Below are 16,618 nucleotides of genomic sequence, written 5' to 3'. Positions count from 1 at the left end.
ATATGTTGAGAGGAGGCATCATGGAGAGGAGACAGTAGGAGTAAAGGCACTGGTATGTGACATAGCCAGGTGTGGGTGAGAAGCTCTGTCAATGCAGTGTTGTTGGAGTGACATCGAATGTGGGATGCAACACGAGGCTGGAGAGAGACAGCGGGGAGTGGGCAGGTTATTAAAAGCTATGAAACTTGGATGTGATGCTGTGGGTGATGCTGATGTAGTAAAGGGACATGAGCTGGTGGGGGATGTGGCATTTCAGAGAGAATCACTCACTGACCTTGTGAAAAACAGAGCTAGGGCATCAAACTAGATTCAGGAAAACCAGCTAGGAGACAGTTGCTTTGGTGGTGGCAAGAGATGGCGGCCACTTGAACGAGGGCAGTTGTAGAAGAAATGGAAAGAAAGGGACTGATTTGACCCTGATGTGGGAAATGAACTAGGCAGGATTTGGTGGTTAATTGGATTTGAGGAGTAAAAAAGAGGGAGGACACTGCAAGCTCCCAGGTCGATGGTGCGGCCACGGTCACAAGACAGACTAGAGAAGAAAAGCCTGGCTTGGCGGAAGGCAGTGAACTCGTTTTAGACACACGGAGGTGGAGGTGTGGCTGTCTCCTTCAGGAGATTCCGACAGGTAGTCAAAGATGTGTTTGAAGCTTGGTGGGGATAGGGAGAGGGCCTGGACTAGAGGTATAAAATATGTGGTCATACACTAGAAGGCAGTGGTAGAAATTACGATCATGGATAAAATCACTAGGGTGAGTATGTGTTGGGAAACGAACGGTGAGCCGGACCAGCTCTCTGGGGAATGCCAACACAGAAGGGGCTGGTGGAGGAACAGGAGCTCATGAAACAGAATGAGAAGGATAGTAAGAGCATATTGGGAGAATAAGCCTTGCTCACATGTGGCTTCCTCAGGGCTAGCTTCCCTGACGCCCTACCCACACCAGGTCTGACACCGCTATCCCCTCTAATTAGTGTTCTGTGTTTGTTCTTCACAGGAGTTGCCATAATTATAGATTAACACCTGTTTTTGTTGTTGCTTAATGTCCGTCTTTCCTGCTAGAATATAAGCTCCACGAGGGCAGGGATTGCATCTCTCTTCTCCCTCAGGGAATCCTCAGGGCCTCGCAGGTGCCTGGCAAATAGTTGTTGCTTAATAAGTATTTGTGAAATTAAAGAATCATGTTGCAGACTCCCAGTGGGTAGAGAGTTTCAAAGAAAGTCACTCTTAGTAACAAGTGGCCTGTGTCATATCCAAATCAAATTATGAAATACGCGTATTTTTAAATGTTTAAAATTTCCTTTGTAAAATAGTAAAATTTTTGAACAATTCCCTCCCACTTCTCCTGGATATGAAGTGAAGCCTCCAGATACTTGGAGAGAGGAAAAGGCGGACAAACAGCACATTTGGTATGTATTAGTTTGTAATGTGTAGCTAAGAGATGGCATTCATTGCTCTCCAAAGCTCCAGCCCTGGTCTCATGGTGGGGGACAGATGGTCAGGCTGCTTCATGAAAATGGATCTGGTGATTAAACCAGGAACACAAATTATGATGTGAATATGGTTGCAATGTAAATTTTTCCTTGGCCACAATTTTGTGAGAAGTTTTATAAGAAAAGGCAGATGTTGAATTAAGAAATTTTCTGATGGGAGGAGAGAATAATAAAAGGGGCTCCATAGGGAGGAGAAATATCCAAGTGGGAGTCTGAGAGTGTACAGGGCAACATTGTTCCTTTGTAGGCAGGTACACTGGTTGTATTAGGGTTCTCTAGAGGGACAAAACTAAAAGGATGTATGTATATAAGAAAGGGAATTTATTTAGGAGAATTGACACACAATCACAACAACAGGCCGTCTACAAGTTGAGGAGCAAGAAAGCCAGTGGTGGATCAGTCCGAGTCTCAAAACCTCAAAATTAGGGAAGCCAACAGTGCAGCCTTCAGTCTGTGACCAAAGGCCCAAAAGTCCCTGGCAAACCACTGGTATACATCTAGGAGTCCAAAAGCTGAAGAACTTGGAGTCCGATGTTCGAGGGCGGGAAGCATCCTGAGAGCACAGGAGAAAGATGAAGTCGGAAGACTCAGCAAGTCTAGTCCTTCCATGTTCGTTCCTCTGCCTGCTTTATCCTAGCCACGCTGGCAGCTGATTAGATGGTGCCCACCCAGATTGAGGGTGGGTTTGCTTCTCCTAATCCATTGACTCAAATGTTAATCTCCTTCGGCAACACCCTCATGGACACACCCAGGGGCAATACTTTGCATCCTTCAATCCAATCAAGTCGACTCTCAATATGAACCATCATACTGAGTTCAGATGGCAGCTCTGCCTCTTACAAAGTGTTGAACACATCCTTTTAGCAGAGCGGGCTTCAATTTCCTCATCTGAAAATGTACTTAATACATAATAGTACTGACCTCATAGTGTTATTTAGAGTGTTAATCAGCTAATATGTGTAAAACAACTGGAACAATGCTTAGCAAACAGTAAGTACTATAAAAGTATTAGCTTTTGTTATTATTTGCAATTTAGCCCAGGCTATGGAGTTTTGTACAGAGTTTTATGTACCCATTTCCCAGATCACCCTGTCCCTTGAGAATGGTTTGCTATGGTCTGTGTTTGCATTCCCTGCAAATTCCTGTGTTGAAATCCTAACGCCCAGGGTGATGGCATTAGAAGAGGGGAGCTTTGGGAGGTGATTAGGTCATGAGGGCAAAGTCTTCATGAATGGGATTAGTGGCTTATAAAACAGGCCCCAGGGAGCTTGTTTGCCCCTTCTACCACATGAGGACTTAGACAGAAGGCACTATTTATGAACCAGGAAAACGACCCACATTAAACACCAGGCACTCTGTCAGCACCTTAATGTTGGACTTCCAGCCTTCAGAACTGAGAAATAAATTTCTGTGGTTTCCAGGCTTCCCAGTTTACAGTATGTTGTTATAGCAGCCCCAACAGATGAAAAAAACATGGTTACAATGCAGACTTCCATGGCGGGCTCGGGTTTGCTCTCCTCCCATCTCCCATTCCTGATGTTGGGAGTCTGTTGACTCTTAGGAGGTGGGTTTGTTTATGTTTTGTCCCCTTGTCCAGCCTACAGTTCTTTCTGCTAGTACTTTTAAGCCCTGGTTAAGTCATTAAAAAGCACCAATTACAGACTTACATAACTGTGTCAGGAGCATTTCTCTGAGGGATTTGCTCACCCCTCGGAGTCAGTTGCCCAGGGAAACAAGCTGGCGATGTCACAAGGCATCCACTTCCTAAGTTCCCTTCTGTGGAGCCTGAGTCAGAGCCCAGTCCTGCACGCTGACTCGCCCAGCCATGTCTCATCCTAATCATGGCAGAGCAGGAACTCTTACCCTCTCCCAGCAACGTCTAAAGTCAGGTATGCTGGTGTGGTAGCCACAGTACCGATCACCTCCTAAGCTGCTTCTTCCCTCCCAGGGCACAGAAATGCCTATCCAAATGGAGTTTCTGGGACAGCCCTGGGTTACTCTTGGTTCTCCAGGGTATAGATACAAAACAGAAAGAGAAAGAAAGAGAGAAAGAGAGAAAGGAAGGAAGGAAGGAAGGAAGGAAGGAAGGAAGGAAGGAAGGAAGGAAGGAAGAAGGAAGGAAGGAAGGAAGAAGGAAGGAAGGAAGGAAGGAAGGGGAAGGGGAAGGGAAGGAAGGAAAGAAGGAAGGGAAAGAAAGAAAAGAAAAGAAACCATTGGAACTGCTCCCTGGGGGATCAAAGGTTGTTGCAGACTTTCTAGAATCTCAGAGACCTCAGGAGCAAAATTACAACACACTTTTCCTTTCTACTGTTCATGCCCTAAACACACCCATGATCTGGTTTATCAACCTGCTCCTCCTTTTCTCAAGAGATAAGGTTGCAACTTCCTTGTTATATGCAAATGAAAAGAAAAGAGAATACAGCCGTGGTAGTATTTTGTTAGATTTTCCTACTCTTTCATGATTACTTCATTTAACCATGCCCCTGCCCCAGGGCCCTAGTCAAACGGTACAATGTGCAGCTCTTGCATTGATTGCTACCTGCCCTTCTCAAAGCCCACATGTTGTATTTTATGCAAATCTACAGATTATCTATCATTATCTAAATGCAGGCATCTGAAAAACAGCAGTAATCCTGTCTCTGAAGTTTTTCAGGAAAGGAGCTTAAAACAGAACCAAATTCAGCCGGTGTTGGAACTCTCAGTTCCAGAGGGGTGTGGTTTATAGCTCACAGGCCTGCTGTTGGACTTCAGCTCTGACCCACAGAAGGACGCCAGAAACTACTCAAGACATTCACCGTGCGCCGGTCAGCACTAGCCATGACGAAGACTTCTACATGCATATACCACTTCCTTGTTCTGAGCTGGTATACTTTCCTCAATTATTACATCTCACAGGAAGGAAAAGACAAGGTGAAACCCAAAATCTTTGCAAATGGTGCAAGGTGGAAATACCTGACGCTGCTTAATCTGGTAAGTCCATATGGCCGTACCAGGAACCGATCCATTTCTCTAGAATATCAGGGCTGCTACACATAACATCTTTGGATTTGATTAAATACACAATTTTGTTATCTGTCTTCCTTCTTCACCATTTGTGAGTTTTGGGTTTTTCGTTTACTTAACAATTTACTCTGATAAACCCAGTTTGGAAATGATCTATACTTACATTTCTGTGCTTTCTCATTGTTAAATGCTCTCTTGAAAAAAAAAAAAATCTCATCTTGGAGCTCTTTTCAGATGTGCTCAAAATTGGGGACCATGCTAATGGTTTCACCGTGGGATTAACCACAAATGCAGGAGGCATTTTGAACTTTGCTTGGGGAAGTCTGTGAAGAGAAGGCAGAGTGGCGTATGTTGTGTAGGAAGTGTAATTTCCAATGAAGGAATAATGCCATTTTACAGCACACACAGACTAACAGATTTATCTAAGAAAAGCAAACACATTTTGCCATGTTCAGCTCCCACCTCAATTTTTTATAGGTTCAGGCTCCATCTTAAAGGACAAATCACCCAACCGAATGGCAAATACACATTTTCAACTATTTAAAAACCAAGCTTATGACTTAATCCTTTCTTGTCTTCCTAACCCGGCTGACTGCATTCTGATGAAGTGTGAATGAATGGGAGAAAAGCGGATTACGAAAAATATTTGAGGAATAGGAAAAAAAAAAAAAAATACTTTTAAAGTTAAAAACTAAGAATGGGGAATCATTTGGGGATGTGAATTAATATTTGAGGTTTTTGACTAAAATCTTGGGTGCCACATAAACATCTGTTTTCAGAATCATAATCCTCATTTGACAAGCAGAGAATGTATGTGATCAGAAACTGTGACACTCTGAAATGCTAAGGAGGTGGAAGTGGAGAGAGTTAAAATCAAAGAGGCCCGAAGGGGCTGCTTCCTCCTCACTGGTTGGTTAGTGGCCTCTTGATTTTGGCCTGAAAAATTGGAACCCTGAACACAGCTCTAGTGTGTTTGAAAATTTCAAGGTGACTGCCTGTTTCAATCATGGAATTTTATGAAAAAAAAAAAAACAAAAAACAGAAACAAAACAAAAAATGTTTTTTGTAGAACTAGGAGTACCACAGTAAACAACAACAATAACAAAAAAACCACACACACACCCTTAAGTTCTGTGTCTCTATTGGCTTTCTGTGAAAAACAGCCAACTAGAAGAGACACGTGTCTGTAGTCAGGACTGACTTTCTAATCAAATCCAATTCCAGTATGAATGTCCTGCCTCACACTATGTGCGGCTAAGAATAGATTTATCACCGCACTCATTAACCAGCTCCCTTACTTCTTTGTATGCACACACGCACACACATACACAACTGATACTGACTTTTTTTTTGGTTTTGTTTTTTTAAGATGGAGTCTTGCTCTGTCACCCAGGCTGGAGTGCAGTGATGCAATCTTGGCTCACTGCAAGCTCCGCCTCCTGGGTTCACGCCATTCTCCTGCCTTAGCCTCCCAAGTAGCTGAGACTACAGGCGCCTGCCACCACGCCTAGCTAATTTTTTTTTATTTTTATTTTTTTAAAGTAGAGACGGGGTTTCACCGTGTTAGCCAGGATGGTCTTGATCTCCTGACCTCATGATCCACCCTGCCTCGGCCTCCCAAAGTGATGGGATTACAGGTGTGAACCACCACGCCCGGCCTGATCCTGACTTTTTAATTCTAGCTCACCTACATTTCCAAGAGCCCTCATTTTCCAAGAGTGAGAAAAGTCTCTTATCTTGTCAATGATACTGTCATTTCCTAGTGTTAATCCCAATGTTGCTTCCCTAATTGATCTGCTACCAAATCCTATTAGTTTCTCCTTTTACTAAGTTCATCCTTTCTTCTTCAACCTTACTGTCTCTCTCATTCCAGGCTCATATTAAGCCTACCTGGATGACCATATCATCTCTTTACTGTCCTTTCACGGTCCAATCCAGCCACTCAGATTCCAAATTAATCTTCTCAAAGCACTGGTTTTGGTTTGTTTTTTATACCATGACCTGGATCGAAGCGTGTGGTCTGCTGCTCAGGAAACCACAGTGGCTCCCTCCTGCCTCGTGGACCCAATGTCAAACTCCCATTCAAGGGCTCACCTGCCCAACCAGCCTTCAGGTTCCCTCTCCCTGGGAGGCTGGTCTCTTCTGCAGTAGGGACTGCATCTCACTAGTATTGGTCCCTGGGCTTCCTGCTGTCATTTCTCTGCCCAATGTTCTCTCTATCCTTAGAAGAGAGGCCTACTTACCCCTCTTCACCACATTGCTTCTTTCATAGAACATTGGGAATCACATATACTCCCCCCAAATCTTTGCTGACCAACTCCAGCCCAAATTTCCTTTTCCTTTCTCTGATTGTCACAGCATCTCTCAGTCTCTGCTGATTCCTGTACAGTATTGTTTTCTAATTCCCTCTCTCCCTGCCATGTGAGTCTTAACATTCCAATCAAACTTTGGCTCCAAAACAGAAGTTTTTTTCTCCTAGGTCCTTGCCAACCCTGTCTGTATTTCTACCTTGAATTCAGCACAGTGACTGGCACAGGATACCCACATATTATAAAGGTGCAACTTGGTACGTTGACGTGACCTCAGCCTTTCTGCATCGTCGAGCAGTCCCTCTCTTCTGGTATTTTCTGGCCCTCATAAATAAGCAGAGAGGGGCTTACCTGTGGTGATTTTCTTTCTGAGCTCCGTTAGGAGTCATCTTGAAAGTGCGACCTAATGAAATGCTTCCCAACTGGTGAAGATGGGTTGAGTGTATTTCAGAGGATCCATTTAATGTAGATTTCAAATATGTTGCTTAAGGTGAAATATTGGACCTGAAAATGTCTGGCTCTCGAGATCTCAAGGGCTGATTAATGGTTGTGTTTCCTAAGGATTAATTAGTGTTCATTCGTGACTAATTAATTGGTGGTTGTGTTTATTAAGTCATAAAGGTCTTACAACTTGCTCTCACATTCTTCTATTTATTTTACCTCAGCTTGGGGAAGTTAGTATCCAATCCTGCTTACCGGGAAATTTACACACCTCCTCGTAAACAGCTTGAATTTCTAATTGGCTGAGTATCAGTTGTGTCCCCTTCATAAGAGCAAAGCCCCCTTTGGTGCCAGCTGGCATTTTGAGCATTGCCCCAGTTCCCCTTGAAGCTATCCCAGGGGACTGGAAGGGGAGGCAGACAGGAGTTGCACTGAGCTACTCCCCTGGGGTTGGTGGTAGTAGCTAAGGTGCCATTGGGAATTGGTCAGAGTGACCCATCTCTGACTAAGGTAGGAGAGGACAGATAGGAGTCTCTGCCTAATAAGGGAGTAACCGAACTCTGAAGGGGCCACTGATTATCTGCTGGGAGGGAGAGGTGATATTTCACAATGGTTACAATTGTGCTCTCCGGGTGGTACCTCAGTCCTGCTGCTTACTGGCCCTGAGACCCTGGGCTAGGCACTTCTTTGTGTCTTTCATTTCCACATCTGTCAAACAGAAATAAAAATAGTACCTAACCATAGGGTAGCCATGGGGAAGAAATGATCTGACAGGTGGGAAGCACTCAGAATGGCATCAGCATGGTGTTAGGCGGTGGACAGAGGGGAGAGGACATGGGGAGGTGATGGTGAACTTCTCTGGGTAGAGAAAGTGATGTAGGGGGGTGACTTAGTAGAACATCAGTCTCCTCACTGAGCACCTAGGTTGGCAGGGAGTGGAGGCCAGCAGGAGTCATCCACCCCCTTCCCCTTCATAGCTCCTGTTTCTGCCTCCCCGAGCTGCAGGCCCCGTCTTCCCAGCTGGAGAAGGCCACTGTCAAGCCACTGCCCTCCCTGTTGTAGCTGCCCACAGGCACCAGGCAGTCCTAGTGGTAGAGTCTGCAGGCTCCAGCAGCCAGCAGCCAGCCATGCAGAATGGGGAACCCCAGAGGCTGAGCGTGAGACCAAGGCAGTGCCATGGCTGTCCTCAAGCTGCTCAAGTTGGCTCAGCTCATCCAGTGCCTGAGTCCTCCGCAAATGCTGTGTCCCTTGCTCTCTGTCCACTCCAGTTCCATCCAGGGACTGTCCCTAATCCCAAGGAATATGAACTAGGGGGTTTAGGGCAAGGCTCAGCAGCCACAACTTGGCTCATAGAATTCATTCACTTTAATAGGATTTCCTCTTTTTAAAGACAAACTTCCTTCTGAAACATTGTGAGAGGTGGGGCCACATAACTGGGATCTCCAGGGGAGATTCTGAGTGGGCCCCTCCCTCCCCACGCCCCCAACACCCCCGTCAACAACAGAAGCATGACCTTTCCCTCCCTTTTCATAAGTTGCCCAAGCCCCAGGCAGCTCCATCGTCATCACCCTCAACTTCTCATGATGACAACAGTGGCAATACCACATAGGTCCTTGGGGATGCTGGCCTAGGGCTGGGGGAACAGAGGACCTGGGAGGCCTCTATGGGTCTAAACTCCAAGGCAACCTGTGAACAGTGAGAAGATGGGGTTGAATTTACAGTATGGCACGCACTTCAACACTTGGGGGACCAACCTTAAGAAATCTATGGCACTATTTATTTATTTATGTATTTATTTATTTATTTATTTTTGAGACAGATTCTTACTCTGTTCCCCCAGGCTGGAGTGCAGTGGCGCGATCTCAGCTCACTGCAACCTCTGCCTCCCAGATTCAAGCAATTCTCTTGCCTCAGCCTCCCAAGTAGCTGGGACTACAGGCATGCGCCACCACGCCTGGCTAATTTTTTTTTTTTTTGTATTTTAGTAGAGATAGGGTTGCACCATGTTGGCCAGGCTGGTCTCGAACTCCTGACCTTGTGATCTGCCTGCCTTGGCCTCCCAAAGTGCTGGGATTACAGGTGTGAGTCACTGCGACCAGCCCCTATGGCACTCTTCAGCTCCATAGAGTCAAATACACTTAACTATTTCTGCCTCACAAAGATGCACTTCGATAGCTGAAAGGGTAAGGACTGATCAAACTATGTGATAGTCACCACCAGCACCCAAAATAAAGCAGCTATAAGTTATTGAGCAACTGTGACAGCATTTTGGTAGGTTCTTTGGACACAGTATAGAGATGAGTGATTGAAGGCCTGGCTTCTGAAGCCAGAACACTGGCTGTGCTCACATGCTGTGTGATTTTGAGTGAGTTGCCTAACTTCTCTGTGCCTCAGTTTTCTCATGTGTAGTGGATACTCTGATAAGGCACCCAGATCCTCATACCTCCCCAGCACTGAGATACTCAGTCCCCAGCTCTCAGAAGGAGTGTTCGCTGCCGATGGTGCAAAGCTGAGATCCCCTCCCAGAATTGCCCTCAGCAGAAAGGAGCTGCCTTGACCAAGTTTTAGGCCCCTCCCTGGGGTTGCTGCCTGCGATAACTGGCATCCAATATGGGATGCAAAGGCTGCACTCCAGGACAGCTCTGAAGGAGAAACTCAGCTCAGAGCTCCTCAAGGGATCAGCTGATTCCACGCAACTGCACAGCACTTAGCCTCCCCACTTCAATCCTGCTCCCTTTTTCTCTCTCGTAGATGTCCGAGAGCATTCTCCGGTGAACATCCTGCAGGCACATCTCAGAATCTCAGATTGTTTCCCACGGAACCTGACCTGCATCATGTAAAATACCAAACATACAGAAAAGGTTTCTCTCTCTCCTCTTCCTCCTCCTTCTCCTTCTCGATCATCTTCTTCCACTTCTTCTTTTCCTAATTCCAGAGAAAGACATTAACACAGAACTTTCCCAGGCCTGTATTATGTTCTGGTACCTAACCGACAATTTCTGGTACCTAACTGACATTCCGTGAATGTCGGTTGAATGAGTGAAGGACCAGAACATGGTTCTAACAGGCATGAGCCCCTTTCTAGGGAGGCCATCCCATCATGAAGGTATTTTATCCCACCGCCACCCGACTGCTGTACTGACGCCCATTGTCCTCAGCTATGAAACACTGGCCAAGCATTCTGGTACTTCTTTCCAACCTGTCCCTCGATGCTCTTGGTCTCATTTTTCTCTTCATGATTCCCAAATGTGTTCTGCACATTCTTTCTCCTCCTGTGTTCTTTATTTCATCCTTTAATCTCAGTTTCTTAAGTTAAATGTGCATGAATGATGATGGAAATCGTATATTCCATACGAATACAGATATACTTGGCAAAGTACCTGCTCCAAACACAACCACCGCCATTATATAAAGGGCTCATCGCAGCCCCCAATTGCTGTTTTCTTCTGGTGTAATCTCCCACTGCAAATTCTTGCGTCATTTCAAAGGAGAGAAATAAGAAAGTCCCGCCTGGCTGAGTCAGGCACAGTCCTGAGTTCAGTGTTGGATTACCTGACTCATCCAATAAGACTTGTAATGTCTTGCTTAGGAAACTTGTGGAATCTCCCTCCCTGGAATTACTTTTTAAATAGAAGAAATTCTCATTTCCTAAGGTAGGTTAAAGAGAGGAGGCTCTGGCTTAAAGGCAAGAGAATAAGCTTGATGACTTAGAAAGGCTAAGCTTCCACAATTTGAAGATTTTTGTGGGTTTGTGAAGACACATGAATGTAAAAACTAAATATCCTTTAACTGCAGTTTTTTGAATTGCATTAGTTATTGAAAAGTGTCAATTCAGCTTTGTCGCAGGTGTTAGTTTGTCAGCCAGCAACAGAAACAAAAGACAGCTAACGAACTCAGAGCAGCAGCATTTCAGGAAAAGGCACAGAACACGCAGTGGGAACGGAATTAGGGAAGAACCAGGAGAAAGGATAAATCAGGGAGCAGCAGCTCTGAAATAAACTTTGACTAAGTAGATGCTGTTACGTCTGGGCTTTTCTGGGTGCCAAAATAGTTGCGAAATGTAAATGATAGTAATTTTGTTGTAAGAGTCTTAAAAGAAGGCCAGTTGTGGCGGTCATATTTTAATGCTACTGTATAGTTTCCTAGGGCTGCCATAACAAAGTACCACGGACTGGGCTTACACAACAGAAATTGATTTTCTCATACTTCTGGAGGCTGGAATTTGGAGATGTGGGGAAGGTCGGTTTCTCCTGAGGCCTCTGTCCTTGGCTTGCAGATGGCCACCTTCTCCTTGTGTCCTCACGTGGTCTTCCCTCTGCGTGTGTCCGTAGTCCTCACCTCCTTTTCTGATAAGGACACCAGTCATAGTGAATTAGGGTGCGCCATCATGACCTCATTTTAACTTCATCACCGCTTTAATACAGTCATATTCTGAGGCCCTAGAGGTCGGGATTTCGACATATGAATTTGGTGGTGGGTGGTGGGGGACGTAACTCAGCCCGTAACGGCTAACATTGCCTCCCCTGATCGCTCCGTCTGTCATCGTGAGTCAAGCTCATCCTGAGTTTTATAAACATTGCATCGTCCTTGGAGAATGAGCAGACCATTCTGCTGGGATGGGCTGAGGCACACCTGTCCCTGCTGCCCTCCTGGAAGCCTCCCCGTGGAGCTCCTGGCCTCTCACTCTCCGTGTGCCCCAGCTGCTCCTTGAGGCCCCTTCACACCCCAGCTCTTGCAGATTTCTTTTCCTTGGCAGCTCCCTAGCGCCTCCCTCTGAGCCCCCACACGGGGGTTCCACACGCTTCTCGTGAATTCAGACAAAGATGCCTCAATGTTGAGTAAGCTCGATGGCGACAGGGCAGCATGGCACACACCGTGGGCATCCAGAGACGCCCGTGTGCCATATGCCTTTGTGAGTTGGGGTGGAGAGGGGATTGGCAAGTTGGAGGTGTGAAGCAAGTTTTTATTGATGGAGAAGGCCCAGAGGAGCTGAGTAATGCGTTCTTTCCCCCAATCCGATTTCCACATCCTGTGACTGGGAGAGGCAGGAGAAAGTCAGGAGGAGCTTGACTCATGATGACTCTAGGAAGCTCCAGCCTGAGGAAAGCGGGTCACATGGACTTCACACGCCGGGCGGAGGCGGCCTCTCCCCAGAGAGGGCAGACCTGGCCCAGGCTCAGGACAGGATTAATTGCCCTGCTGATAGAACAGCGCAGGCCTCTTCCCCTGGGCCCAAGCCCATGCCTGCTCTTCCTAACTACAGCAGCGGCCTGGCCTGCTGCGACCTGAGCAGCTGGAAGTGAAACCAGGGTGAGGTGAGGCTACTGGTGGGGGAGGGAGAGAGGAGGCAGCTTCTCCCAACTCCCTGTGCAAATGACTGCACATCCAAATTCTGCAGCCCTGAGGGTGTGAATGTGAAAATCACCAGCAATAATGAGAAGTATTAGGGTGGCAACCTCTTCATGCCATTTAAAGCTGTTGCCCCACCCCTCCCTGAGACACCCTCTTCAGGTTCGAAACCTCCTCCACCCCAGGGCCCATGATTTCCTATCTTCTTGCTCTTCTACCCCCTGGTCATTCTTTAGTACCTTCGTGTCCCCTTCTCCTCCTGTCCCTTAGACAAGGACCTTGCCCTGCTGTTTGCAGCCTACTTTTCTGTTCTCCCCTCTCTCCTCTCTCCCTTTCCTGCAATCTTGTTCCACAGAAGGGCTCAACAGCCTGCATCTCCCCAGCCCCGCCTCTCTTGAGACTGCAGGGTCTGAATTTCCAAACGGAAGTTCCTGAAGGCAGGTGGTTCTCAGCCTCAGCCGCCCGTGATTAGAATCACGTGGGAGGATTTTAAAAATCCCAATGCCTAGGCCCTAGCCCCAGCCTGATTAAATTAGAATCTCTGGGGGTGGGAATCAGGCCTCAGTGTTTTGTGAAGTTGTCTTTCATTCTCCCACCTGGAGATAATTGTCTCTCTTCTGACCTCCCACAATGCTTTATCTGAACTATGCTCAGAAACCTGATAATTTATTTTTATTTTTTAAAAGTCTAGCTCAAGAGCAGGACTGCTGGGTTTGGCGTCTACCAGCCAGGAAGCTTTAGGCAGGTTTGTTTCCTCATTTGTAAAATGGTGGTGGGCGGGGGGTCTAATCATAAGGTCGTTATGAGAATTAAACACATAGCTCAGTGCCTGGCACATACCAAGTAATGAATAAAAGGCTGCTTCATGGTTTTGAGTAGTAAGATTTTTGAGTGCTAAACTTGTGTCTCATTCAATGGTTCTAGAACTTTAGCCTACGTAAAGATTAAATAATCTTTTTCAGTATTTAAAACCTGTATTTTATATTCTGTAAAGTGTGTCTTAATAAGGTTGGCCAAAATTTTCTTTTTTTTTAACTTTTATTTTACATTCAAGGGTACATTTGCAGGTTTGTCATATAAGTATAGATTATTTTGTGACCCAGCTAATAAGCTTAATACCCAATAGGTAGTTTTTCAATTTTTCCCCTCATCCCCCCTGGATAAACAATCTTTAACAAGCTCTGGAGAAACTTATTAAAAAACAAACTCTTGGTCCCCATTTCCAGAGATCTTGACTCTGTAGTCTGGGATGGGATGGAGGTCCTGCATTTCTAACACGCTCCAGGGTGATGGGTGCAACTGGTCTGATCCACCTCCGTATCCTCTCCTACCCACCCCCTCAGCCCAGGAACAGCACGTGGCTGACTTTGCTAGGTCTTTCCGAGAGTCCAGAGCTCAGAGATTGTTCCCCAACAGCCACCTTGATCAATCACCAGCCCAGCATCCCAGGCTCTAGAACATTCCTGACTTATACTCTAAAAGCAGAGTCCAGACTACCCCTCTATACCAGTCCAGGGCTTTTAAGGATTTGGATGGATTCTGTCAAAAGTCTAACTTAAACCCCTGCAAACTCTATATCTTCATGACCTACCAGTCCTTAAATGAGAAACCACAGAATTGTGCAAAGCGGTAAGAATGTACAAAATTTGCCTTCCATATCATATTACTTTCTTGAAAAATACCCTCCTTCTCTTTGTCCTGGCTTTGGGGACCACACAGCACTTAGTAACCCACCAGAGCTCATGGCTTGCTCTGTCCCCTTGGATGTAAATTGCTGCCGCGGCCAGATTGCCTTTGTGAGGCCTACAGGTGCCCTATTTAAGGAAGAAAGTGCACCGGCTCTTCTTCGGCTAAGCAAGGCACCATTTTGTGTGTCTTTTTTAGGAGAGCTCAGAGATTCATGGTGGTGCTCTTGACCTGTTTCCAGTTTCTCTAGTGAGATTTCAGCACCAGGCATTTTTCCTATTTTTCTTTCCCAGGAAGACTCCGACTCTGTCCACCCTGTATCTGCCTCTTTGCCTTTGAGCTGTTTATTTGGTTCTTCCAACCTCTGTGCCGCCAAGATATCTATCTCCTTACGTTCCCCTTTTAGGCTGACTCTTTATTTTGTTTCCATGTTAGCTCAAGTCCATTACACTAAATACTGTACACATTATTATCCCCTAAACAAATTTACTCAATCAGTCTTAGCGAGCAGGGTCAGGACCCAATGAGCTGGAAGCCCAACCTTTGAATTGGCTCTCAACCAAAACAACTCAACAGCCACCCCCTCTCGAAGCCACATTACTCCCAGAGGGATGGAGTTTTCCATCAGTGAAGAAGGTATTAATTAAAGCAAATGAAAATGCCCTCATTTGTTGTAATGGATTTAGCTCTTGCAGACCATTTTCTACGGGGTCACCTGCCTGGATGATGTGCTGAAAAGAATCAAAGGGAGAAAAGACATTAAGTTCCTAACTGCCTTCAGAGACCTGCTTTTCGCCACACTGGCTTTCCCTGTATCCACAGTAAGTTCCAAAGATGTGTGCATAATCTAACAGACATGTACATATGGACAAAAGCTTCTCCTGGGCAGCCAAGCTGTTTGGGAGCTCATAATAGGAAACCACACCCACTGCATTTACAACAATGTCCTGTCTGAGGACTGCACCACATTGCCCAGTGTCTTTAGGAAATAGTGCACATTAGTGATCAGATTTATCACTAGCTTTTGTACCTCTGCAAAGGCTTGGCACAATGTCCTTATTGCTGTCTAATGGGGAAGTTTGAAAGACCTTTCTTAATCAAAATACAACTGAGACAACCTTGGTTCCATCAGGGTGATGGGAATGGAGAGCCCTAGGAGGGGAGATGACTAATTTTCCCCTTTTATACATCTTGTTTCACTTGCTACAATAAGCATATGTTACTTCTGCAAGTGGAAAACCATCAAGTAATTTTTTTTTTGAAAAAAGATATGAGACCTTCAAAGGTGGCACATGGAAAAGACAACCAAGGAGAGAAAGATAGCCTGGTATGGGGTACACAGTAGGTACCTCATTGATGTTGCTGAGTGGATGGATGTCAGGAAGAAGTGAGACATATGCCAGGGACAGTAAGCTTGTATGCTGATGCTGTCCACATTTCTATGACATTGTTCATGTTTTCCATTCATTAGCTAGAATGGAAACAAACAGAGATCAGGCATGCCAGCTGCCCAGCAGGGCCTATAATTAGAAATGACTACCTTCTTCTACCTGACCTGCTTCCTATAGTACGGAGACTTCAAACTTAAATGCAAAATGCAACTCTCCAAGCACTAATGAGTTCTCTGATAACACAGCACGGATACCTATTACTTTGCAGGATACCTCTACCTCTGCCCATGTAAAATCTTCTAATGACCAAGCTTTTTGGTTTTTGGGGGTTTTGTTTTGTTTTGAGGCAGTCTCACTCTGTTGCTCAGACTGGAGTGCAGTGGTGTGATCTCGATTCACTGAAGCCTCAACCTCCCAGGCTCAAGCGATCCTCCTGTCTCACCTTCCCAAGTAGCTGGTACTACAGGTGTGTGCTATCATACCTGGCTACGTTTCTGTATTTTTGGTAGAGACATGGTTTTGCCATGTCGCCCAGGCTGATCTCGAACTCCTGAGTTCAAGTGATCTGCCCGCCTTGACCTCCCAAAGTGCTGGGATTACAGGCGTGAACCACCAAGTCTGGCTATAGTCAAGTTTTTAAAATCAACAATGAAGTCTGTTTATTTTGTTAAGGCTTAGAAATGGAGCCTTTGAAATGTCAGAAGATAGGAAGATCAGAAGTTTAATAGTTTTTAACTTCCTTATCTTTGCATTGACTTTGTAGCATAGAGGATCGATGCTTTGACAAGAGAGTCAAGGAGTACAAGAGGAGATCAAATTCAAAGTTCTGAGCACCAGGGAGATCTAGCCCTCAGTCAACTAGCTTGTGCACTTTCCTGGGAACTTGGCACTTATGGTTCTCAGCCTTCCTGCTTCCCCTAGCCATGCCTATTTAGAGGGTGGACAAGG

The 16,618-nt window shown here is 45.7% G+C and overlaps 1 protein-coding gene across 1 annotated transcript in view; it reads left to right on the top strand.

Moving 5' to 3' along the window:
• The first annotated feature begins 3,290 nt into the window (after positions 1-3,290).
• The window catches only part of ADTRP (androgen dependent TFPI regulating protein), a 69,143-nt gene continuing 55,815 nt past the window's right edge, over positions 3,291-16,618 (top strand). Inside the window, exons 1-4 of the mRNA XM_025383146.1 lie at positions 3,291-3,380; positions 4,102-4,461; positions 13,285-13,338; positions 14,966-15,100. Of these exons, the coding sequence (XP_025238931.1) occupies positions 4,309-4,461; positions 13,285-13,338; positions 14,966-15,100 (342 nt within the window). The 5' untranslated portion in view covers positions 3,291-3,380; positions 4,102-4,308. The remainder of the gene's footprint in view (positions 3,381-4,101; positions 4,462-13,284; positions 13,339-14,965; positions 15,101-16,618) is intronic.

Source organism: Theropithecus gelada, chromosome 4 (genome assembly GCF_003255815.1).
Source record: "Theropithecus gelada isolate Dixy chromosome 4, Tgel_1.0, whole genome shotgun sequence".
Lineage (NCBI taxonomy): Eukaryota > Metazoa > Chordata > Mammalia > Primates > Cercopithecidae > Theropithecus > Theropithecus gelada.
The sequence above is the reverse complement of the archived record's forward strand: the minus strand, read 5'-3'. Positions and strand labels throughout refer to the sequence as shown.